The sequence below is a fragment of the Hypomesus nipponensis genome, chromosome 13, assembly GCF_054491055.1.
Source record: "Hypomesus nipponensis isolate SF chromosome 13, ASM5449105v1, whole genome shotgun sequence".
NCBI classification, from domain to species: domain Eukaryota; kingdom Metazoa; phylum Chordata; class Actinopteri; order Osmeriformes; family Osmeridae; genus Hypomesus; species Hypomesus nipponensis.
In genome coordinates, this window is record NC_140373.1 from 12618655 (window position 1) to 12643331 (window position 24677).

General features: G+C 45.8%; 3 protein-coding genes across 6 annotated transcripts; 1 reads left to right on the forward strand and 2 right to left on the reverse strand.

Moving 5' to 3' along the window:
* Positions 1 to 110: 110 nt before the first annotated feature.
* Positions 111 to 6968, reverse strand: map2k4b (mitogen-activated protein kinase kinase 4b). 4 transcript variants are annotated; one of them, XM_084669467.1, is made up of 13 exons: positions 6772 to 6967; positions 6104 to 6139; positions 5378 to 5410; positions 4126 to 4228; positions 3468 to 3642; positions 2949 to 3068; positions 2535 to 2654; positions 2370 to 2421; positions 2074 to 2201; positions 1649 to 1726; positions 1213 to 1361; positions 715 to 760; positions 111 to 258 (listed from the first exon to the last, which is right to left on the reverse strand). In XM_084669467.1, the coding sequence occupies exons 1-13, from the start codon at positions 6887 to 6889 to the stop codon at positions 145 to 147; spliced, it is 1272 nt and encodes a 423-aa protein (XP_084525593.1). In that variant the 5' UTR covers positions 6890 to 6967; the 3' UTR covers positions 111 to 144. The 4 variants fall into 4 exon arrangements, with proteins under 4 accessions (XP_084525593.1, XP_084525591.1, XP_084525594.1 ...); XM_084669465.1 differs by lacking the exon at positions 6104 to 6139 and having other exon boundaries at positions 6772 to 6968; XM_084669468.1 differs by lacking the exon at positions 5378 to 5410.
* A 200-nt stretch (positions 6969 to 7168) lies between these two features.
* adprm (ADP-ribose/CDP-alcohol diphosphatase, manganese-dependent) lies at positions 7169 to 9268 on the reverse strand. The gene is made up of 3 exons (XM_084669469.1): positions 8341 to 9268; positions 8108 to 8230; positions 7169 to 7796 (listed from the first exon to the last, which is right to left on the reverse strand). Exons 1-3 carry the CDS (start codon positions 8909 to 8911, stop codon positions 7504 to 7506), a joined length of 987 nt encoding a protein of 328 aa, XP_084525595.1. The 5' UTR covers positions 8912 to 9268; the 3' UTR covers positions 7169 to 7503.
* A 2840-nt stretch (positions 9269 to 12108) lies between these two features.
* Positions 12109 to 23393, forward strand: LOC146260092 (myosin-1B-like). The gene is made up of 39 exons (XM_084670942.1): positions 12109 to 12312; positions 12552 to 12695; positions 12843 to 12999; positions 13099 to 13126; positions 13214 to 13328; positions 13610 to 13702; positions 13795 to 13858; positions 13943 to 14041; positions 14150 to 14253; positions 14359 to 14497; positions 14628 to 14746; positions 14851 to 15000; positions 15088 to 15258; positions 15352 to 15658; positions 15763 to 15851; positions 15998 to 16085; positions 16179 to 16296; positions 16373 to 16496; positions 16654 to 16790; positions 17030 to 17285; positions 17418 to 17660; positions 17753 to 17929; positions 18014 to 18159; positions 18256 to 18346; positions 18439 to 18828; positions 18945 to 19071; positions 19161 to 19279; positions 19372 to 19568; positions 19706 to 19889; positions 19987 to 20152; positions 20246 to 20370; positions 20463 to 20771; positions 21156 to 21359; positions 21681 to 21806; positions 21881 to 22051; positions 22268 to 22372; positions 22480 to 22575; positions 22753 to 22884; positions 22980 to 23393. Exons 1-39 carry the CDS (start codon positions 12109 to 12111, stop codon positions 22995 to 22997), a joined length of 5832 nt encoding a protein of 1943 aa, XP_084527068.1. The 3' UTR covers positions 22998 to 23393.
* Positions 23394 to 24677: the final 1284 nt, after the last annotated feature.

Here is a 24677-nt window from a genome sequence, read left to right on the forward strand (position 1 = left end):
ACGCAACTGTGCGTCTGAGGGCTAACATGTCACGCGTCGTGTGTCACGCGGATAAGTGTCCCCCCCTCCCCCCCCCCCCCCCTCCCTCCCCTCCCCATTTGTGTGTCGCAGTGTGAAGCGTTCCCTCCCTCCCGTCCCCCCCTCTCAGTCCACGTACATGGGGGACATGGGCGAGGCGGGGATCAGGTCCAGGATACGGCACACGTAGCTGGCCACGTCCACGCTGCGCTCCTCGTACATCAGGATGAAGGGGTGTTTCTGGGGGACGGACGGACGACAGGGACAGGTCATTGAGACGACTCGTCAAACTCAAAAGTGACACGTCCGATAATAATGTTTTCATCATTCAGGCGGGTACTTTTATCCCCCCCATAAAAAGACATCACGGTAGTTTGAACTATTCAAAAACGGATATCCAAAGCGACACAAAGCTTCAGTCAACTGGTCTAACTACTGAGCTACAATCTCTTCCTAAACTGGCATGACATTGATTTACTATCGACCTTTGGTCACCGTTTTATCGTTAGGTTAAGCGATTTAGGTGAAATCCAAATATCTACAATAAACACACATGGTAAACACTGCTCATTGTGGAAGTATGCCACGTAGCATGTTTTAAACCCATGTTTTCAACAGGAAGTGGACTTTCCATTTTCTATGCGTTACAAGTGAACGCCAACGCTTCTCAGCGCCGGAGAAAAGCGGAACACTCACCAGGAGCTCCTTGTACTTGGGTCTTTTGGACTCGTCCTTCGTAAGGCTGCCAAGACAACGAGGAAAAAGAACGAAACGAGTTAGCAGATGCTGCGACAGTGGAACACGGAGAGGCACACTGTCCTTCCAGTTATCCACCACACGGTGGCAGCAAAAACAATGTCCAGGACAACCCCCAGTCTCGACGGAAGCAGTTTGGAAAGCTATTCTTATTTACTTACTTATCTAGCTGTTCTCTTTCACGATGCACTGCTAACTGTAGCCTAGCTGTTGGTCTTATTAGCAGTTTGTCTGCAAACACGCTTCATTATTCTGCCTTTCATTTTCTTTATTTTGTATAGTCTTATTTCCTAGACCCTGTCCTTCCAAGAAGCCTCTAGTCTCTTGCCAGGCAAAGTAAATGAGATGTCCTTAATGAACTTGTCTGGTAAAATGACGGTCAAAGATAAACAAACAATTAAAACAGCTGAATGCGCCAGCTACTGTATGCACGCTCACCATAGGTTGACAAAGTTGATGAACTTGGGGGAGAACTGGCGGTCCTCAGAGTTGCAGAGCTGTGGAGGTTCTCCCTTCACCACCTGGGTCAGCTGGTCAAACACACTGTTCCACTTGGGGTAGGGGAACCTGCCGGTAGCCAGCTCATACTGCGTGCACGCACGCACACACACACACACACACACACACGCACACACACACACACACACAGAGGCATGCAAACACAAACAGACAAACACACACAGAAGGACAGACACAGACACACCAACATAGAGACAGACACAGGATGTTTGAAACGTGCTCTCGGAAAGACCCGGAGAGGAAATGGGACCACACAGATCCAGATGTGCTCCAGTCTGGAGGTTCACACAGACGGAACACGGCAGGACTGCTGCTTCCATGTTGAAACGTGCTGAGGTGTCACGTGACCACTTACCAGGGTGATTCCCAAACTCCACACGTCGGAGCGCACGTCGTATCCCTGTCTGGAAGCGCTGGGGTCTATCCTCTCAGGCTGGAAACACACACATACACACGAGCAAACACACACACACACACACACACACACACACACAACACAACATCATGTCACCTCCGGTTTCCTTGTTTATCGACTGCTCTGTTTGAAAGGCCCTTTCAAATGGCGCACGGTGACACAAACAGCAGGTGCACCTAAACTCGTCACGTCATTTCATAATTATAGTTGACATATAGCGTGGTATTGTAATAACACAGAATCGATATGTTGCGTGTGTACGGTTTTGTATATGCATTGGAGGGTTTAAATTGTATATGTAGGCTGATGCTGTATATTTGTAGTGTAGTATTGTGTATGCAGCGATGGTTCTGTGCGGCCCTCACCGCCATGTAAGGTCTACAGCCTGCGTCTCTGGTCTTGGCTATGGAGTCAACCAGCTGACCACTGATGCCAAAGTCACACAGCTTGATGTTGCCTCTACGGTCCATGAGAATGTTGGAAGGTTTGATGTCTGGAGACGGGGGAAGAACGTCTGATATCAACTTTTGGGGGCACAATTAGTTAGGGGTGGGGGGGGCGGGGTGTGAACACTGGTGTTTACAGTGATATATTGGGGGGACAAATCATATTTTTTCCCAGGATGGGGGGGGGGGGGATGTAGTGGAGTTTTTTGTCGTACCTCTGTGAATTATTTTCAAGTTTTCCTTTAAGTGGTTCAGTGCTTTAACCGTCTGTTTGGGACAAAACCAAAACAAACATGAAGGGCATTTCGGAAACAGCTGGCACACACATTCAGTGCACTTAAGATGAGAAGAAAGTACGTAGAAGAGGAAGTTATACTCACTGCTAATGTGATTTTGCCTAATATTTCCTCTGGAATGACGTCATCTAATGCACAATATACATATTTGTAGAATTTGTCAAATGAGGTAGACATTAGTTCCATACATATCCAGCAATCCCCCTGAAAGGTAGAGATACAGTCGTCTTAGAGGAGAGATTGCACAGAAAAGGATGAATGAGAAGGGGTTCACATGATGTGTGAGTGTTGTGTGCCTGAGGGGCCGAGAGCGCGGGCCGAGAGAGGGCAGAGAACGGGCAGAGAGAGAGAGAGAGGGCGGAGAGAGGGCAGAGAACGGGCAGAGAGAGAGAGGGCGGAGAGAGAGGGCAGAGAGCGGGCAGAGAGAGAGAGAGGGCAGAGAGAGAGGGCAGAGAGCGGTGCCTGACAGGCAGGAAGAGCGAGCGAGCGGCCCCTGACCTCTCTGAAGAGAGCTCCGTAGAACTGGACGATGTAGAGACAGTCGCTGCTCCTCATCACCACGTCCAGGTCCATCAGCAGCTGCTTCTGCTCCTTCTCATCCACCGTGGAGCGGATCCTCTGAGACACACAACAGCGGCACGCACACAGGGGCACGCACACAGGGGCACGCACACAGGGGCACGCACACAGGGGCACGCACACAGGGGCACGCACACAGGGGCACGCACACAGGGGCACGCACAATTAATGAGGGTACCCAATTAATGAGGGAATCCCAGCTGACAGACAGACAGACAGGCTGGGATCAGAACATCAGCATCAGACTGTCCCAGCCTGTCTGGGATCAGAACATCAGCATCAGACCGTCCCAGACGGGCTGGGATCAGAACATCAGCATCAGACCGTCCCAGCCTGTCTGGGATCAGAACATCAGCATCAGACCGTCCCAGACGGGCTGGGATCAGAACAGCAGCATCAGACTGTCCCAGACGGGCTGGGAGGAGCACAGACAGTCACCTTGACGGCCATGATCTGTCCGCTGGGCTTGTGGACCATCTTGTTGACGGAGCCGTAGGCCCCGCGGCCGATCTCCCCCAGGTCTCTCAGGTCCTCGGCCGTGAAGTCGCAGTGCTGCTCCGGAGAGATCTTCAGCTTGCCTGACGACTCGATGCTGTGGGTCCGCAGACGCTCTCTGGACGAGGGACGGAGGAGTGAGGGAGGGAGAGATGGAGCAAGATGGTAAAAAGGAGGGGGAGGATAAATTATAGGAAGGGGAGGAGAGATTTAGAGAGAGGGAAGGAGACAAAGAGAGAGAGAACGAGAGAGGGAGAGAGAGAGAGAGAGAGAGAGAGAGAGAGAAGCATGAGCCCATTCATTACACATTAATGAGACGGTTTAATTATTAATCGGTCATTCCTGTACCCTCTGTCCAAAACAGGCAGGCAGAGAGAGGAGACGGTGAAAATGCTGACTCGTCAAGAGGAGCCATAACCAAAACGAGCTCTGAAACTCAAAACCCAAAAGCCTGGCCCAAATAAACGTAAACACAGCGTTAACAGCTGAGCGTCCTTATGGAATGTGACCAGATAAATAGTAGTGTCATCTTCTTGTGTTGAATTGAGCTCTCTCTCTCACGCACACACACACACACACACACACACACAGCCTTACTTACATGTGTGGGTTCTGGAAGGAGGGGGCGGGGGGGTGGAGGGGGAGTCTGGTGGCTGGCTTCACTGGGGGGTTGGCGAAGTTCAGCTTGAGGGCCTTGCGTTTACCTGGTAGGGGCGGAGAGGAGAGAACAGGCACATTCCCACAGCACACCTGCGTCAGAGAACCAGCTCAGACAAACACGAGCGGGCTGATAGGGGAGGTGATAGGAGAGGGTACTAGCAAGGGATGTAAACAAACCATGGTGGCTTGAAATGAATAATGTTCAGGTTCTCACTATGACAAAGAAGGCTTCTTACCAGAAGGGCATGGCTATGAGTATAAATGTCACTTACACTACATTGAACCTAGCACATTATCCAACAACCAGTCTAGTGTACTCCAGTTTACAATTGGGCTGAGACAAAGTGGACATGCTCAAGGGAAACTGGCAGATAATCCTAGTTATTCTTTCATCCGTAATGTCATCTCACATTGACAAAAAATGACTGAAAAAAGGTACATGAATCAACGGACGCCCAAGATGCGTTTTCAACCCAAGCACAGAACCCAGTAGTGAAGGGGTTGCCAATGTCTGGGAAATCAAATCACTCATTTCCAAAAGCTGATTTCATTCATCAACAGGACATTCGCTGACAGTTAGCATGCGCCTACATACATTGAGCAGAGAGAGAGCGAAGCCAGGAAATCACACTGGGAACCCCTGTACCAGATCCGTGTGTTGATAGACTGATTGGTGCAGTTCAGAAACCGGAGAATTTTCCTTCACATGGCAAAGAGACTTAACACCATCACACTGCCACACCAGTGTTCAGAGGAAACACGTTTTAGCGCTGATCCAAATTAGATGGTGAAACCAACATGAACGTGTCAAGTCATCTTTGACATTAGGCCAAAATCAGAGGTGAAACAATCCCCCTTAAACCTTTATACATCTCAGAGCCAACAAAGCCCCAGAAACCTCTAGTTTCCCCCCTAGTATTAGTGGACAGCAGTGACAGTTGATAGACTCCCTCCCCTCTACCAGAGCATCACACAAGGGGCGTATCCCAATAGTGTACAGTGGCCTCCTTCCCCTTTCATCCTTCCTCGCCAACCGAAAAGGCCATAACCACAACAAAGAAACCGATTTCTCCCGACCCAATGTTTGGATATTATGGGATAGCCGAGGAAAGGAGACAAGGCCATTTTAGACTACTGGGATGCACGCGCAGAGAGAAAGGGTTGGTGTGCTGTGTGAGGTATCTAATGCTTACTTTGGGTCACTCCAGACAGGCTTATCTGAAACCCTGAAGTAAAGAAAAAACATTTTACTACATTTTTTTCCTCCTTTGGGGCTTTCTGTTGCGTGGGCGAGTTCTCCAGTCAATGGATCGTTTGTAGGTTCAGCTAGCTATCAATGTTTTTTTTCTGCAAACTACAATATTATATTGTGCTTACTACGCTAGTGTACTATACGTACTATGTATCCTACAGTATAATCTGATCAGCTGTGTTATTCCAATAGAGTATGAAGTGGCCTGGAACAACAATAAACTGTAAAGGACAAACCTATCATCTCAGTATCTTTTGAAAACAGATTCAAGTGGGAATACATTTTGGTGTGCAAACCAAGCACTCCAGGCTGAGTTTACGCTTGTCATGGGGGTATAAAATAGACTGTAATGACAATTTCAACTTGTTTTCTTTCATGGTTTGTCAGGGCCTGTGACTCAGACAGGCCGACGTGTTCCAGCACATCTGAAATAATACAATCATACAATTACACAATACACCTACCAGACCAACCTACAAGCCTAGGGACAAACTCATCTGAAGTCAACTAGGATGGACGTCATGCATGTTGAAAACAAACTTGAAAAACATAAATGGTGGGGTTGGTTGAGGAGGGGGGGGGGGGGGTAGCAATTCTCAGCACACCAGTGTCTATGAGTACAGTAATACACGAACAACCTTAACCTTTGAATAATAAGCGTGTGTACCTGTTTCATTTTGACATCTCCAGCACGTGTTGGTCTCTGCAAGGTTTAAATAAAACATTTGATGCTCGACATGTGCGACAAATGCAGTATCTACACAACTAAAATCTGATGACTGCTACCTACTACCGAGCCAATAACGGCCTAACGATACATTGAGTAGGCTAGCCCGGCTAATGTGACACTATGTCAATCAAATGATACAGCTGCCTCCGGGCCTTTAAGCACAGCTAATGTAAGCTAACAGTTCAATATCCAGGCACCGGATCCATGTTGCAAAATGCTGTACCGCACAGTTAAAAATGCATGCAGCAGGTTTGAAGAGTAAAAACAGTTTCCAAACTGGTAGGCCTTTCGGTATTTGCAACAGCTAAGGCTAAAACATCGATTGATGGAAATTATATGACCGCAGCAAGTAGCTACAATGTTAACAATTTCCAAAAGTGGTATTCGCGTCGGATGTCCTTTACGTGTTTACTGACGGCAGAAGAAAGCCCTCTTCCTAATTTCAACATAACAGTCCTGTACGTATGCTTGCGATAATGCATCCCTGCTAGCCTCGTAGCTGTTCCAAGGTAAGGATAGCCATCCTCCCAGTGAGTCATTTATTCAAGAAGCTCAAACGTCTCACTTTAGGACGAAAAACGACAACAAAGCCATCTACTTCTAACCTTGCATGCTGCTAACTGTTGTCAGGTGTTGAGGCTGAGGGTGATGGTGCGATGTGGATCCTGCTATGTTGCTGTTGCTGGAGGTTGTTGAGTTGCTGTTGGGACTGGGAGTCGCCATTGTTGTGTTGGAGTCCGGGCAGCGCTCAGGCTGCAATGCAGAGAGCAAACTTCGCCCTCTCTCTCTCCAAACGGGACACTGCGCCAGCACAACGCAGTTGCACCACACAGCCACGTCTATGAACGCCCCGAGTCACGGAAGAAAGTACTCTTATGGTTGTAATTGGGGAGGGGACAGTGAAGGGACAACCTAACTACCCTGCAAGTAGTCACTGATAATATGGTGCAATGCATTTGAGTAGTGTCAATGTTTATGGAAGTTGATTAGCTAATAAATAAATTCGTTCATCAATAAATATTTAATTAACAGTCCATATAACATACAATGCAACATTCATTCATTGCTGCCTTGTTCATGAAGCATTCTAAGCAGATTGCTAAACCAATTCAAATAATCATCACCCTTTTGAAAAAATAATTCATTTTATACTGATAACTTCAACACTTTATTTAAGCGACTAATATGGATTTTCCAGTCAAATGCTATTTCAATGTGTCTGCACAGCATGGATATATTACACAGCAGTGCCATGTATTCTTTGAGGTAGGAAGGCACATATGTGTTATTTTGGTATGAAGCATATACAAACTTGCACAAGGCATTCTTTCAATGCATCATGGGAACAGAAGTTCTCTATCAGAAATCCTGCCACAACCCTTTAGGATCATTCTATCCGGATAAACCGAGAATGTTCCAAAAGCATTTCTGTCCGGAGGGGTCTCGATGACACCCTCCAGAGTGAGGAAATGCACGCCTGACTGGGAGTCTCTATGGTAACCGCCTTCGTGGTCGTGTCCTGCCATAAAGCAGACCACACTGCTGTGAGAACGCAGGACGGACAGCAGTTGGTCGTAGTTCCAGGCCAGGCAGATTGGGTCAGTAGAGTCAGGGTGCACAGGGAGGTGGCCTGGGAAGACAACAACAATAGTTCAGATTGAGTTTATGTGTGATCTTGTGAATGCTGTTCTGAATACTGATACCCCAAAATAAGTAAATACATAAGACTGTTTAGAGTATTGGCATCAGTCTTCTGGATTAACTGGATCTCATGTTCTCATCCCGTACCTTCAGTAGACTGTATGCTAAGCACTTAGATTTCTCCAAAATAAGTATGTTTAAGACTTGTGAAACACAGGATCTTCAGTTTGTCAGTATGCTGGTTAGTGGACATATTTAATTCACACGTGACTGTAAAAAAGAAACCTTGATGTGACTTACTAAGGACAGTGACCCTCTCGTGGGCCTCGTCGGCTTGTATCAGAACTCTTTCCAGCCAATCAAGCTGCTCCTTACTGAATCCCCCGTTAAACTTCACAAACCTCTGCACAAGACCATAAGAGGCTGAAAAGAAGATGAAGGATGAAACACAATTTATAAGAGACATGAGACTAGCCCCATGCAGTCTGGAAAAAAAATTGTGAGAGTTCACCCCTACAATCTGATAACTTTACCTGGAGGGTGGTTAAGATCTTCATTACTGTTGTGCTCTTTCAAAAGTGTCATTGCCTGCTGATATTGTTCACTTGACTCCTCTCTCCCTAGCAGGCTTACGTCGTAAGCATCAAGGAGGACAAACCGGAAGCCGGGGACTGGACTGAAGTGGTAGGCGTAAATGTCACCAGTTGGGAGCCGCCCTCCCCTGTCAGAAGATGTCGTACTGTTCAGGGTGGAATGCAGTAGACTCTCTCTGCTGAAATTATAAAATTCATGATTGCCCCAAACGTGATGAACACTCGCTGGACATGAGTCGAACTCTTTCATGACTGTTTCCAACGCTCGATGCGACGCGTCGTATTTCTTGTTGAAGCCATCGATAATGTCTCCGAGCTGAAGAATGAATGTGGGTTTGACAGGTGCCGTTTCCCAGCTTTCTAGGGCATTGCGAAGAAGCCGAAGGCTGCTCTTATAATATCGTTTCCGTGTACGTTTGAAATTGAATCCATCGTCAATATCGGCGTATTGAATGTCGGCAATAACTCCAAATGTAAACAATGGTTGCGAACAGCCTTCCATTCCGATCATATGTTCATTTGACAAAATCCTGCTTTGAATCCACTTGGTAAAGTTGACTTTACGACAGTAGCCAGCCAAGTAACCAGTTAATGTCCGCACATTTTGGACCCCTGCCAGTCCGCACGTGATCTATTTGCCTTTCTTAAGTAACAATTAGTTGCTTTCACATGTGTTCATGTTTCTGCCAGATAGGACTGGATACTTTGTCACAGTCTACAATTGACAACCACCGCGAATGTTACATGTTCACCACTGGAAGTGCATTCACGAACGTCCTACCGGCGCACTGCGCAGAATCCTATACCATCGTTATGGTTGCATGGCAGGCGACTAAACGGTATGCTGTGCTGCTTTACAACTAAACGCTTCGGAGTGTCACGCATTATAGAACCGATGGCTGTAGATGGCTTTTCAACGTACACATTTTTGAATACTAAATACACACACCCCTTTATACGTTCATTCAAGTAAGTTACACGGACATGCGCAGACGGACACCAATAAAAAGATACAACCTAAGTAACAAATCTTATTTCCAATGTGTTCTCAAAATAAATAAATGAAAACAATTTGTGTTGTCCATAAAAGTCCCACACATTATGAAAAATTAAAAAAAGATATACCTTGTTATCCTTGACCTCATAGATTTTTGGGGGCAGTGGATCTGGTGCCTAAAGACCACCCATAGATTAATGCAATATTTACACCAGTGTTTGTTTACTGTTGTCAAATTCCACTATGAGCCAGATAATGGATTACACCACCCTGCAGCACTTTATTTAGTCAACTTGAACTTGATGTGACATTAACTCATAAGCCATGAGATTTTACCATCTGTTGCCTTAGCTTTTTAATTTATTTGACTATGAAGTCGATTAGCCTCTCTCTCTCTCTCTCTCTCTCTCTCTCTCTCTTTCTCTCTCTCTCTCTCTCTTTCTCTCTCTCTTTTTCTCTCTCTTTTTCTCTCTCTTTTTCTCTCTTTTTCTCTCTTTTTCTCTCTCTCTCTCTCTCTCTCTCTCTCTCTCTCTCTCTCTCTTGTTCTCTCTCTGTCTCTCTCTCTCTTGTTCTCTCTCTCTCGTTCTTTTTCTCATGTTCTCTCTCTCTCTCTCTCTCTCTCTCTCTCTCTCTCTCTCTCTCTCTCTCTCTCTCTCTCTCTCTCTCTGACACACACACACACCTTTATCTCTCTCTCTCTTTCTCATTCACCCCCCCCACACACACACACACAGAAATGCTATAAGCAGGCACAGTGTTCCAAGTTCCCTCCCTCTGTCTTCCCTAGAGTGACACCTGAATGTGAGCTGCCTGTACTGGTTATCTGCACGATGACTCCACCTTCCAGCCCCTCAGTTAAGCCCCATCAGTCTCTCAGTCACCTTGGGGGGGCATAAGCTGTGGGTTCACTGCATACATGTTTTAAGATTGATCTCTTGACTTACCAGTCTATAAACCCTTTCACCACCCCTCCCCCTTCTTGTCCAAGAGACACTGGTAGAGAACTGTGGAGGTAAAAAACGTACTGGCCTCTGACGTTGATGGAGCACGGTGTGACAGAATGGATGAAAGACACCAACTGATACAAATCCGTTTTTCTGGTGAAACACTACCAGAAACTCTTTCAATGATCCAGAACTATTTCAATTCTTTTGTTTATCAAAGGAGCCTGATAGTATCATTTGAAAGGGCCACAGTAAGAGATATTTATCGACATAAACACACCCACGTAAACTGTAGAAAAGGCTGCATTAATGTGTCGAAGATGTGCGTAAAAGACTTCCTTCACTTTTTCTGCACTGCTTGTAAGTGTCCTTCCTAGTGCATTGGGACGATGCTGGCTTTGATATTCCTTGAGAACTTTCCGCCTGCCACACCCATGAGCCCAGTAGTCCTCTAATCTCCAGAGCCCATGCCTTAGGGAATGTCTATTGATGGAGCAGCCAGCTATGCTTTTACTTATAAGCTCCATCTCGGCTTCATCACAAGATCCACAGGTGCATTTGGACTTGTGTTAGTCCATTAAGCTTCTGGAACCCTGGTTGACATTTGTAGATTTTAGCCTTGTTAGAAAAAAAAGATTAATGATGTCTATAGTTTCAAGGTGTGATCACAAGTGATTAAGATTTCTATGACATAAAAACGTTTGAGTAACCCAAAAAAATGAAGTCCTATTGGGTTGTGGAACGCAAATCAGGCCTAAATGTTTGCATTGTACTATTCATATGGATAAATATGAAGATCAACTGATCGAGATCACTACACAACATGTAGGGCTACACAACATTATTCAGTAAAAAAAAAGCGTAAAAAACGGTAAAAAGATTTTGAGATAATCACATGGGTGATGGATGTGAAGTGTTTGAACAGTGTGGCCTCGTGCTTTATGTCAGACGTTCTCTACCTGTGGGGCTACCCTGGGCTGAGCATGGTGGGGGGGCCGCAAGACGTTTGCAGGAGGGTTCACAGGAGTTCATGAGGGGAGTATGTCAATGAAAGAGGGGATTATTACAGATGGGGGTGTCGGGGAGGGAAGGCATTTTTGGACTTTTTTAGGCTTTCCTTTGGTACAAAAGGGGTCCCGTCTGAGTTTGAGAAGCACGGTTTGCTGCGTAACCGTGCCGCGTGAGAGAGACTGAGACATCTCAGAAGCAGAGGTTACTCTCCTTGCCTCCAGGTCCTCTGATTCCCTCCTTGAGCTGCAGTTGTTCCCTGCCTAAGACTTCCACTAATGCCACATGCCGATCCCAACACCTCCTCACTCCACCCACATTCACAAGAAGCTTGGACCCAAATATAGGTGACTGCTCTGGTTCAGGCAGAGCCAGGGGGAGGCCTATAAAAGAGGTCCACTCCATCCACATCTTCCAACTGGCCCTGCTGTTAAGAAGAGCATCCTTTCTGCTGGTGAGTGAATGGACTGGTAGTGGGTTGAGCTTGTATCTTACTTTCCAATTAATGATAATATTCCAGTTTTGTGGAACACAATGAAGGCTTTAAGAAAGTGTTGTTCTCTCACAGGGACATCCGAGACTTCAAACTGTCAATCAACTGTTTTCTGAAATCTAAGGGAGAGGTGAACATTTTGTAAGTCTTCCCTTTGTCCTTTAACTTTCCAAGGTATGTTTTCTGGATCGTTGTTTAACGAACTTGTGAAACAGATGTGATATCTGACCTCTGAACCTGGCCTCCTCCAAGTGTGTGTTGCAACGATGAGCTCAGACGCTGAGATGTCGGTGTTTGGGGAGGCCGCCCCATTCCTGCGGAAGTCAGAGCGGGAGAGGGCAGAGGCCCAGAATCGTCCCTTTGATGCAAAGACGGCCGTGTTTGTGGCTGAGCCAAAGGAGCTGTACGTTAAAGGCACCCTCCAAGGCAAAGAGGGAGGGAAAGCAACCGTTGTAACTGAGGCGGGACATGTGAGTAGCTTCAGTAGGACTTACAGTAATCATACAATTTGCTTTTTTTAATAAATAAATTTTTCTGTAAATGTAACTCACTTAACAACGTTAAAAGTGGCTAGCGAGCAGGCTGGGTTTGTTTAATTAAGTTGTAGTTCATATATGAGCATTTTAAATCAAGTACAATGGCATTTTTTATTACAGTCGAGATGTGAGTTGCTCATGCTTCTGAAATGTGTCTCCGTCCTCAAATGCAGACTTTGACAGTGAAGGAGGACCAAGTCTTCCCCATGAATCCCCCAAAGTTTGACAAGATTGAGGACATGGCCATGATGACCCACCTCAACGAGGCATCTGTGCTGTACAACCTCAAAGAGCGCTACGCAGCCTGGATGATCTATGTGAGTACAGGGTCATCCAAAGTTGACGTTGGCTTTAGGAAATACACTCACAACGTCTGTAAAAACCTGGACTCAGATGACTCACTGTCCTTGAAAAAATACTTCAGTAAATTTGTAATTGGTGACAAATGTGACTTGTTTTTCCAGACGTATTCCGGGCTGTTCTGTGTGACAGTCAATCCCTACAAGTGGCTTCCAGTGTACAACCAGGAAGTAGTGGTGGCCTATAGGGGGAAGAAACGCATGGAAGCTCCGCCCCACATCTTCTCCATCTCTGACAACGCCTATCAGTTCATGCTCACTGGTAAACAAACATTTTCAAATTAATTTGGACACCAACATATGATCACATAATAGAAATATGATATTAAAATTAGGATGTGTTTTTTTTCTTCTAAAACAGATCGAGAAAATCAGTCTATCCTGATTACGTAAGTACAGCAATGAATGTAAAAACAGGTATAATTGTGCACTCTATGTCTACAAAACTTATGGAAGGTCCTTTAATTGTGTCTCAGTGGAGAATCCGGTGCAGGAAAGACAGTCAACACCAAGCGTGTCATCCAGTACTTTGCGACAATCGCAGTATCTGGGGACAAGAAAAAAGATATTGCCTCCTCTGGCAAAATAAAGGTAAGCCTGTTACAAGTAAAGTGTCTGACATGCCCTATGATTGAAGTGTTACTAAAACTCTAACTGCACTGATAACTGATTGATTAACTGACTGCTTGTCTAACTGATTAACTGACTGTGAAAACGGACTGATTAATTGACAGATTAACCCACTGACTAACTGACTGAATAACTGATAGATTAATTGACTGATTCACTGACAGATTAACTGACTGACTGACTGATTCTAACTGACTGGACAAACCACAAACATTGACTGATGTGTCGATTGTGTCCACAAGGGGACGCTGGAGGACCAGATCATCTCTGCCAACCCTCTGCTGGAGGCCTTTGGCAACGCCAAGACTGTCCGGAATGACAACTCCTCCCGCTTCGTGAGTAAATACAGAGATACAGAGTCACTCACTAAACCTTTTAACAGATCTTCAAATCATTAAGATGAGAAATTATTTTCTTCCCTCCTCAGGGAAAATTCATCCGAATCCACTTTGGAACCACAGGAAAACTGTCTTCTGCCGACATTGAAACTTGTGAGTTTTGCTACAGTAAAGCAGATCACGTTTTGTCTACTTACCCTCTACACATGATGTATGTTCAACTGTCTATGTACATAGATCTGCTGGAAAAATCCAGAGTGACGTTCCAACTGTCAGCCGAGAGGAGCTACCATATCTTCTACCAGATCATGTCCAACAAGAAGCCTGAGCTCATAGGTATCGCCATGGAAATCCATCATTTATTTAGCTCCTCCCATCACACAAGCGCAACCCAGATCCAAAAAGATGGTCTGAAAACTGAACTTGAACTTTGTTTATGAACAGAGACTCTCCTCATCACCACCAACCCCTATGACTTCCCCTTCATCAGCCAGGGAGAGATCAGTGTGGCCAGTATCAACGACAGCGATGAGCTGATGGCCACCGATGTAAGTCTCTAGATGTGCACATTGTGCTATGATAACATCCCCATCCATATTGTTAAAGGACTATTGTAGTGTTGTGTGTAATAATGGTTTTTGTTGTGATCTCAGAGTGCAGTTGACATCTTGGGCTTCACTGCAGAGGAGAAGATTGGTATCTACAAGCTGACAGGTGCAGTGATGCATCATGGGAACATGAAGTTCAAGCAGAAGCAGCGAGAGGAGCAGGCGGAGCCTGATGGCACAGAGGGTAAACAAACAAACCAAAAATGAGCTGGGATCCACAATATAGAACGTCAATAAACGTTGGTGGAACTAGGAGTTCAACTGAATTCTATGGTCCTCAACGGAACTGAATTCTATGTTTTTTATTTTCTTAGTGGCTGACAAAGCAGCTTATCTCATGGGACTGAACTCTGCAGACCTGCTAAAGGCACTCTGCTACCCCAGAGTGAAGGTGGGGAATGAATATGTCACAAAGGGACAGACTGTTCAACAGGTACCATATCAACACCATCTTATGTACATCATTCAAATGTATGTCGTTTTAGGAAGGTTGCTGGGGACTAATGGTCCAAAACAGGAGCTTGTTTCTTTCTGCAGGTATATAATTCTATTGGTGCCCTGGCAAAGTCCATCTATGAGAAGATGTTTCTCTGGATGGTGGTCCACATCAACCAGATGTTGGACACCAAGCAGCCAAGACAGTTCTTCATTGGAGTGTTAGATATTGCTGGTTTCGAGATTTTTGACGTAAGTCGTAATTGTTTTCTAAAACACAGCATGTTTTCTGTGTTACTCCGTTGGGAAATTGAATGATGAAAAAATATTTTGGTGCAGTATAACAGTCTGGAGCAACTGTGTATCAACTTCACCAACGAGAAACTGCAACAGTTTTTCAACCACCACATGTTTGTCCTGGAGCAAGAGGAGTACAAGAAAGAGGGGATCGAGTGGGAGTTCATAGACTTTGGGATGGACTTGGCAGCCTGTATTGAGCTTATTGAGAAGGTAAATGAATTTTGAATGATATTTACACAGGAAGACACAACATTTCTTCATGGTTTCCAGTGCTGGTATTTCATCACCTTTCGTCTTCAACAGCCAATGGGCATCTTCTCCATCCTTGAAGAGGAGTGCATGTTCCCAAAGGCGTCCGACACCACCTTTAAGAACAAGCTGTATGATCAGCACCTGGGAAAATGCCAAAACTTCCAGAAGCCCAAGCCTGTCAAAGGCAAGGCTGAAGCCCACTTCTCCCTGGTGCACTACGCTGGAACAGTGGACTACACCATCACAGGCTGGCTGGACAAGAACAAGGATCCTCTGAACGAGACGGTGGTTCAGCTCTACCAGAAGGCTGCCTTGAAACTGCTGGTCTTCCTTTACTCCAGCTACTCCTCTAGTGATGGTGAGGGAAGATCTTTTTTTATCTACCTTCATAGGCTGTTTTTGATTAAAAGAACAACTTTATTGGTTCGCTTTTAAGCTATTGTCACTCTGTTTGGCCTGTAGAAAACAGTGGAGGAAGCGGTGGGAGTGGAGGGAAGAAAGGGACTAAGAAAAAGGGCTCCTCCTTCCAAACTGTGTCAGCTCTCTTCCGGGTAATTCCTTCACAATGATTACGCGATTAGTCTTTCACATAATCACCACTGGTTGGTTCCGCGATCACAACATCGTTATTGCATCGTCATTGCTTGGTACATTGTGTTTAACATTGTAGGACCTACCCCATGTGTGTTGTCAATAGGAGAACCTGGGGAAGTTGATGACGAATCTGAAGAGTACTCACCCTCATTTTGTCAGGTGCCTGATTCCCAACGAGACTAAAACTCCAGGTATGTCTGTGGAAGCAAACAAACAGTGTTGTTGATACTTGCACCTGTAACAGCAAAGCTGTTATCATCTGCTTTCTCAACGTACTGTCCCAGGAGTCATGGAGAACCATTTGGTTATCCACCAGTTGAGGTGTAACGGAGTGCTGGAAGGTATCAGGATCTGCAGGAAGGGGTTCCCCAGTAGAATACTATATGGAGACTTCAAGCAGAGGTACAGTATGAAACCAGATAACCAGATAAACAGATACAGAACAGTCACTGTAATCTGCTTATCCTTCCTGTCGCAGGTACAAAGTACTGAATGCCAGTGTCATCCCTGAGGGCCAGTTCATCGACAACAAGAAAGCTGCTGAGAAGCTCCTGGGGTCTATTGATGTGGACCACACCCAGTACAAGTTTGGCCATACCAAGGTGAGTCAAGTTAGAAAATAACTGATTCCGATTTCAGGAGAGGCCTTCCTCTAAGATCTGTCTAGTTTATTTGTAAATAATAATGAATGAATTCGGGTCTGACAAGACAAACATAACCGCTGTGAGCCAATTGACTTCCAAAGTCTATGTTCTGCAGGTGTTCTTCAAAGCAGGGCTCCTGGGTTCACTGGAGGAGATGAGAGATGAGAAACTGGCATCCCTCATCACCATAACCCAGGCTGTGTGTCGAGGTTACCTCATGAGGAGCGAGTACAGGAAAATGATGGAAAGAAGGTTACTTTAAAGTTTATTTTTTACCTTTAATTTACCACTTAGGAACATTTTGTTATCAACAATAAGGACCTGAAACGGACAAAAGGTCACTCGTGAGGCACAAGAGTACAGGAATATCATGTAGAGAAGGTCACTGCCAAACATTCATATCAAAGTGCCAACTTTCTGAACTTTGTGTCGACTCCCAGCTTTGCATCAGTCACTAAGGAGTACTAAATGTCTGTTTTCTCCTCACATAGAGAGTCCATCTACATAGTCCAACACAACATGCGCTGCTTCATGAACGTGAAACACTGGCCATGGATGAAGCTGTACTACAAGATCAAGCCGCTCTTGAGGAGCGCCGAGACAGAGAAGGAAATGGCCACCATGAAGGTGGATTTCACCAAGTGCAAGGACGACCTAGTGAAAGCTGAAGCCAAGAGGAAGGAGATGGAAGCCAAAATGGTTTCTCTGCTCCAGGAGAAAAATGACCTACGCCTGCAAGTTCAGTCTGTGAGTGACGAGTGAAATCAGATCAGGGATTGCCATGATGTTTGTGGGTAGTAAATGTGACTGGGTTATACATGCTGTAAAGACTTTCTACAGAATCGAGGTGAGTGCCTTTCTAACGAGATGCCCCCTCAGGAAAGTGAAAGCTTGGCCGATGCGGAGGAGCGATGCGAGGGTCTGATCAAGAGCAAGATCCAGCTGGAGGCCAAGGCTAAAGAGCTGAGCGAGAGGCTGGAGGACGAGGAGGAGGTGAACGCTGAGCTGACCTCCAAGAAGAGGAAGCTGGAGGACGAGTGCTCTGAGCTGAAGAGAGACATTGATGACCTGGAGCTCACCCTGGCCAAGGTGGAGAAGGAGAAGCACGCCACGGAGAACAAGGTCGGTTTTTATTTCGGTTTCCCAGTGTTTTTTTGAAATGGTAAAGATTTTTTCATTTTATTTACTGACTCATGTCTTTCTGACACTGACAGGTAAAAAACCTGACAGAGGAAATGTCCACTTTGGATGATACGATTGGCAAGTTATCCAAGGAGAAGAAAGCCCTCCAGGAGGCCCACCAGCAAACACTAGACGATCTGCAGGCAGAAGAAGACAAAGTCAATGTTCTGACCAAAGCCAAGACCAAGTTGGAACAGCAAGTGGATGACGTAAGTACAATTATGTCATTTATGTACTTTATAATTGTTTTTTAGAGCCTGTTCAGTGATAAAATACCAGCTCCTGGTTCACAGCTTGAAGGTTCTTTGGAACAAGAGAGAAAGGTGCGTATGGATCTGGAGAGAGCCAAGAGGAAGATGGAAGGGGATCTGAAACTGACTCAGGAATCCATAATGGATCTTGAGAACGACAAGCAACAATTGGAGGACCGTCTTAAAAAGTATAACTTTTCACACAGTTCATCAGTATACTGCTTATGCTCAAGGTTATGTTTGTAGGTAACTAACCTAAATTATGAGTATAATTTTGTTTGCAGGAAGGACTTTGAATTCAGCCAGCTTGTGGCTAAAATTGAAGATGAGCAAAGTTTAGCTGTACAAGCTCAGAAGAAGATGAAGGAACTCCAGGTACTGCGCAAACCTTTAACAGTTTAACAACTGAGATGGGACTTTTGTCATCAAGTTATTAAATATCCTCACCCTTAACTTGTTTCCCGCAGGCCCGAATTGAGGAGCTGGAGGAGGAGATTGAGGCTGAGCGTGCTGCAAGGGCCAAGGTGGAGAAGCAGAGGGCGGATCTCTCCAGGGAACTTGAGGAGATCAGCGAGAGGCTGGAGGAGGCCGGAGGAGCCACCTCGGCCCAGATCGAGATGAACAAGAAGCGCGAGGCCGAGTTTCAGAAACTGCGACGGGACCTGGAGGAGTCCACCCTGCACCACGAGGCCACCTCCGCCGCCCTGCGCAAGAAACATGCTGACAGCATGGCGGAGCTGGGAGAGCACGTCGACAACCTCCAACGAGTCAAACAGAAGCTGGAGAAGGAGAAGAGTGAATACAAGATGGAGGTTGACGACCTGGCCAGCAACATGGAGACAATGGCCAAATCAAAGGTACACAAAAAATCCTGACTGACAATACGAGTAATATACAATAAACAAAAAAAATATCAACAATGAATTTCTAAATATAAACTTGTAAGTCTGATACGTATCCCTGGTTCTTTCAGGCTAATTATGAGAAGATGTGCCGTAGTCTGGAAGATCAGCTTAGTGAGCTAAAGGCTAAGCATGATGAGAACTCTCGTCAGATCACCGACCTGAACGCTCATAGGGCCAGACTGCAGACTGAGAATGGTATGGAAGCTTCTGGAACCAGGATTTCAATTGGGCATGAGAGTGTAAACATTCTAACTTAGTTTTCCTCTGGTATGGTTTCCTCCAAGGTGAGTTTTCCCGCCGCCTGGAGGAGAGAGACGGGCTCCTCTCTCAAATGTCCAAGGCAAAGCAAGCCTTAACTCAGCAAATTGAGGACTTGAAGAGGCAGATCGAAGAGGAAGCTAAGGTTTGTAGTTCTTAACATGACTCTGTGCTTCTTTGTCGCGGTGACACCCTTCGCAATACGCCGTGTGAAGTGTGTTGTGTTTTGTCCGACAGGCTAAGAACGCCCTGGCCCACGCTCTGCAGTCGTCTCGTCACGACTGTGAGCTGCTGAGGGAGCAGTTTGAGGAGGAGCAGGAGGCCAAGGCAGAGCTGCAGCGCAGCATGTCCAAGGCCAACGGAGAGGTGGCCCAGTGGAGGACCAAGTACGAGACGGACGCCATCCAGAGGACCGACGAACTGGAGGAGGCCAAGTAAGAACAAACTCACTTATTTTAAAACCATACAAAAATGTCATGACCCTCAAGGCTTCCGTTCACAATCAATTTAAGAAGGCTTTCTATACACTGGAAAAAGTATTCCAAAGTTAAAAAAAATATTGCCCTCGCAGGAAAAAGCTGGCCCAACGCTTGCAGGATGCAGAGGAGGCTATTGAGGCTGTGAATGCCAAGTGCTCGTCCCTGGAGAAGACCAAACAGAGGCTGCAGGGAGAGGTGGAAGACCTCATGGCTGACGTGGAGAGGGCTAATGCTCAGTCGGCTAGCCTCGATAAAAAGCAGAGGAACTTTGATAAGGTAGATCAACAGCAGAAATGCCCACAGCACCCATCGTCGACTCTAAATCTCACCTGCAAGGTCAGTTTGAAAGGACTCGGATTGTGTTTTCATGTAGATCATTGCAGAATGGAAGCAGAAGTTTGAGGAGGGTCAGTCAGAGCTGGAAGGGTCTCAGAAGGAGTCTCGCTCCCTCAGCACTGAGCTCTTCAAGATGAAGAACTCCTACGAGGAAGCCCTGGACCACCTGGAGACCCTGAAACGAGAGAACAAGATCCTGCAACGTACGGGAACTGCCTCACACCGCCTGTCTGTTCACAGATTGGATTGTGTCTGAGGATAGTCATATTTACGTGATGATGTGTCTGCTTCTGCAGAGGAGATATCTGAGCTGACGGAGCAACTTGGGGACAATGGCAAAGCCATACACGAGCTGGAGAAGAATAAGAAACAGGCTGAGACTGAGAAGACAGAGATCCAGACTGCTCTGGAGGAGGTCGAGGTTAGCTGGGATTGAAATACAAATGGTCTGTCGACAGTTTTGGGTGCAAGTATTCTTTGTGATCATGTTATAATCTATCACACAATGTTTAGGCATCCCTGGAACACGAAGAATCCAAGATTCTTCGTGTCCATCTGGAGTTGACTCAGGTCAAAGGTGAGGTCGACAGGAAGCTGGCTGAGAAGGATGAAGAGATTGAGCAAATCAAGCGAAACAATCAGCACATTGTCGAAACAATGCAGTCCACCTTGGACTCTGAGACACGTAGCAGGAATGACGCCATGAGGATCAAAAAGAAGATGGAGGCTGACCTCAATGAGATGGAGGTGCAGCTTAGTCACGCCAACCGACAGGCCGCAGAGGCCCAGAAACAGCTGAGGGGTGTCCAGGCACATTTCAAGGTCAGACATTTTGGACCTCAGGTCAGACAAAGCAATTAACTGGGAATGGGCATAGCTAAGTGGTTGAGCAACTGGCTGCAGATCAAGAGGGTCAAAGTTTAAATCCCCACCATGTACATCGTTTTGGTAGAAAGTTCTAAGTAAATACATTGCAAATATTAATATCATTATTTTTGTCTATGAATGAAACCTTTTATGTGTATTTGTGTAATCTTTTTCTTGCACATTTCTCTCACACAAAGTTTACTAGAAGGGTTGAAGAGAAAAGGTATTTAGGGAGGAATCTGAGCTGTTTTTAAAGAACAAGCTGGACAACATCATTTGTAGAGCATTCAGCCCCCCCAAGTCACCATGGAAGATGAAGCCTTCCTGTTCTCTCCCCAGGATGTGACCATTCACCTGGAGGAGGCTGTGCGCAGCCAGGAGGACCTGAAGGAGCAGGCGGCCATGGCGGAGCGCAGGAGCGCCCTGATGCAGGTAGAGGTGGAGGAGCTGAGGGCGGCTCTGGAGCAGACGGAGAGGAGCCGCAAGATGGCCGAACAGGAGCTGGTGGACGCCTGCGAGAGGGTGGGACTGCTGCACTCCCAGGTACGGGATTTATCCTTTTGGATACGTCATGGATTGGGCAGCCCTGGTAGCTCACCGGATACCATGTAGGCTGAGGCCTTATCGCAGCGGCCTGGGTTTGACTCGCTCTCCCTCCCTTTTCTATGACTCTTCACTTAAAAACTGTCTAATAAAGCATGAAAAATGCCCCCCAAATATATATATAAATATATTTTTTAAATTACATATTGAATTCAGTGGAAAATCTTCATCTTGTCAGGTAATGTGGCAAAGTTGCTTTGTGTTTGTGATTGTATTGTAGTCATCAGACATGTACTTTTCTTTCTCTTAATCCTATGATAGAACACCAGTCTTCTGAACACCAAGAAGAAGCTAGATGCAGATGTTTCTCAACTGCAAGGTGAGGTGGAGGATGCCCTCCAAGAGGCCAGAAACGCTGAAGAAAAGGCCAAGAAGGCCATCACAGATGTGGGTAACACGTTTATGAAGCACTCTTGACCATTCAGGGAATAGACAGCACCATAACCTCTCTATTCACCCAGGCGGCCATGATGGCAGAGGAGCTGAAGAAGGAGCAGGACACCTGCGGTCACCTGGAGAGGATGAAGAAGAACCTGGAGGCCTCCGTCAAGGACCTGCAGCACCGCCTGGATGAGGCTGAGAACCTGGCTCTGAAGGGGGGCAAGAAGCAGCTCCAGAAACTGGAGACCAGAGTGGGTTGTTGTGATAAAAAGTGGTTGTGTTGACAACTGAGGATGCAGAAATTAAACGCATGGGGGGGGGGGGGGGAGGGATTTACATTTTTCAAAAGGTGGATGGAACACGTATAATGAAACCTATGCCCCTGGTTTTGTTAAATGTTATGATTGTTACTTTGTTTGTGATGAGAAGAACAGAAATAGATGTCCCCATGTGCACCCCTTACCCAGGTGCGTGAGCTGGAGGGAGAGCTGGAGGCCGAACAAAAGAGAGGAGCTGACTCCGTCAAAGGAGTGAGGAAGTATGAGAGGAGAGTCAAGGAGCTCACCTACCAGGTCCAAACTGAGTTTACATCAATCAATCTAATCAACCAATCTGATCCATACATCTACACATCCCCATTAAAGTTATCACAAGTGTCAGACTTTGTCTGTGCTGGCAGACCGAGGAGGACAAGAAGACCGTCGTGAGGCTGCAGGACCTGGTGGACAAGCTGCAGATGAAAGTGAAGGCCTACAAACGCCAGGCGGAGGAAGCTGTAAGCCCAGTAGTCTAGCCCCGCTCCCTCACTGGAGCACTCAAACCCCCCCTGGAGGCGTCTGTGGAGATGTTTTTCGTGTCATCGTCAGGCCGAGGAGCCTGTGAGCTGGGATCGGCGGCCTGCGGCGTAGGAGTTGCTGCGACCCAGCTTATTATGGTCTGGCGGTTGTTACAGGGGGAGCAGGCCAACGCCCACCTGGCCAAGCTGAGGAAGGTTCAGCACGAGCTGGAGGAGGCGGAGGAGCGGGCGGATATTGCCGAGTCCCAGGTCAACAAGCTGAGAGCCAGGAGCAGGGACACTGGAAAGGTATCATTGTATTTGATGTACTGTTTTCTATACATGTATATGTTTATTGTTATTTAAATGTTTAGTCTTATGTCTCAATCTGTATCCCCAACAAGCCTGCTGAGTCTGAGTAGAAGACCTTGACGACTTGGAGACCCTCACAGCTGTTGAATACAATAGCTAACATACCGCTAAAATTGTGTTTGTAGTACAGTAGTATTGCATAATATTGATAACAAGCTGCTAAAACACTGTATGTCATGTAACAGTATTTAATAATAGATAGCATACAATTAAAACACTGCATGTACTATAACAGTATTGAATAAAAGATAACATACAGCTAAAATACTCTAAGTAGTATGATAATATTGAATAATATAGAAAATATAATAGCTAAAAAACTATACGTACTGTTGCCTTGTAGCATTAAATACAATAGCTAACATACAACTAACATTCTGTATTTAGTACTGTTCTATTGAAAGCAGTAACTAACATACAACTAACTTAAAGAACTATTCAAAGTGTGGTAGAACTGTAATTCAATAAAGAGTGAATCAATAGAATCCTGTTGTGGTCTGTTCATTCAAAGATCCAGTGTTGTTAATGAAACAATGGTCATGGTCAGACAATGCTTGGGGTCAGAAACACAACAAAAACCTGAGCAAGAACTTTCAGGAGAACTACCCCAATCAGAAAACATACACAACGAAGGCACTCTGTTGTCCTTCTGTGCCACAAAACTCATTGTCTAATTGTATCACCCAAGGCTGAGCCAGTGAATCGCCAGGCAGACTTTCCAGAGAGTCTGGAAAGAGAGTACTTTGAAAGCTCGAATGTACTTTGAGACCGTTTCCAATGACTTGGGCGTGCGTATCAGCAACAAAGTTTGAGTTTCATTTAGGAGGCTCTGGTGTTTGCTGAGATCACGGAAGGTCCTCAGGAGAATGCAGGGTGACATTTGCGGCATGGGCTTCTCCACCACAACCAAAATAGTCCTTCCTCTCCAATGTCACCCTCCAACACAGGACTCTCGCAAGGCCCAGGGCTTGCGTGAGATCAGTGGATTAAACGTGGTTATGCCCAGTAATCAAAAGGCAATCTAACCAGCTCATAGGGGCATAAGGGATATTTCCTGTTATTATATTGCTGAGCCACATCATTAGCTGTGGGATTCCCTCCTCAGAAAAACTATTGTACACAATGATACATTGCTGTATCTATGAAGTATTCCACCTGTGTTGATCCTATTTTTTCGTGGTCCACTTAAATAAACGCCGTCAGTGTCTCAAACTCATTGTCATAACTTTGGAATGTCAATTGTCTGAGAGGCCAGATTGAAAACTAAGCCTGACATGAAAGTAGTATAACCATCTGAAGGTTTCACATAGTTCAGCTTTAGTTTGGGATGTATAATTAGACATCCAATAGGATTCCCGCAATTTTTACAGAGTACAGTATGCGGTGTACCACATCACTGTCAGATACCGTAGTTGGATTTATTTATAAAATGACCACATAAATATTGTGCATTAGTACGGACACATTGTATGGCTGCTTGTATTTGCAGAATGTCAAAAGGCTGAAAGGCCAATGTAACAGTAAATTCACTTTTACATATTGCGTCTGGGTTTAAGTGATTTTTCTGACCTTAAACCCCCATAACTATTGTCTCACCACAGACACCAGGTCTGAAAATAATCCCATAATGAGAACTGCCACAGAACTCATCAGGCTTGTCACTCTGCGTCCCATGCCCCAAACAAGGGGAAGGATTTAACTGTCACACCAAATTAACTCCATAAAAGCAG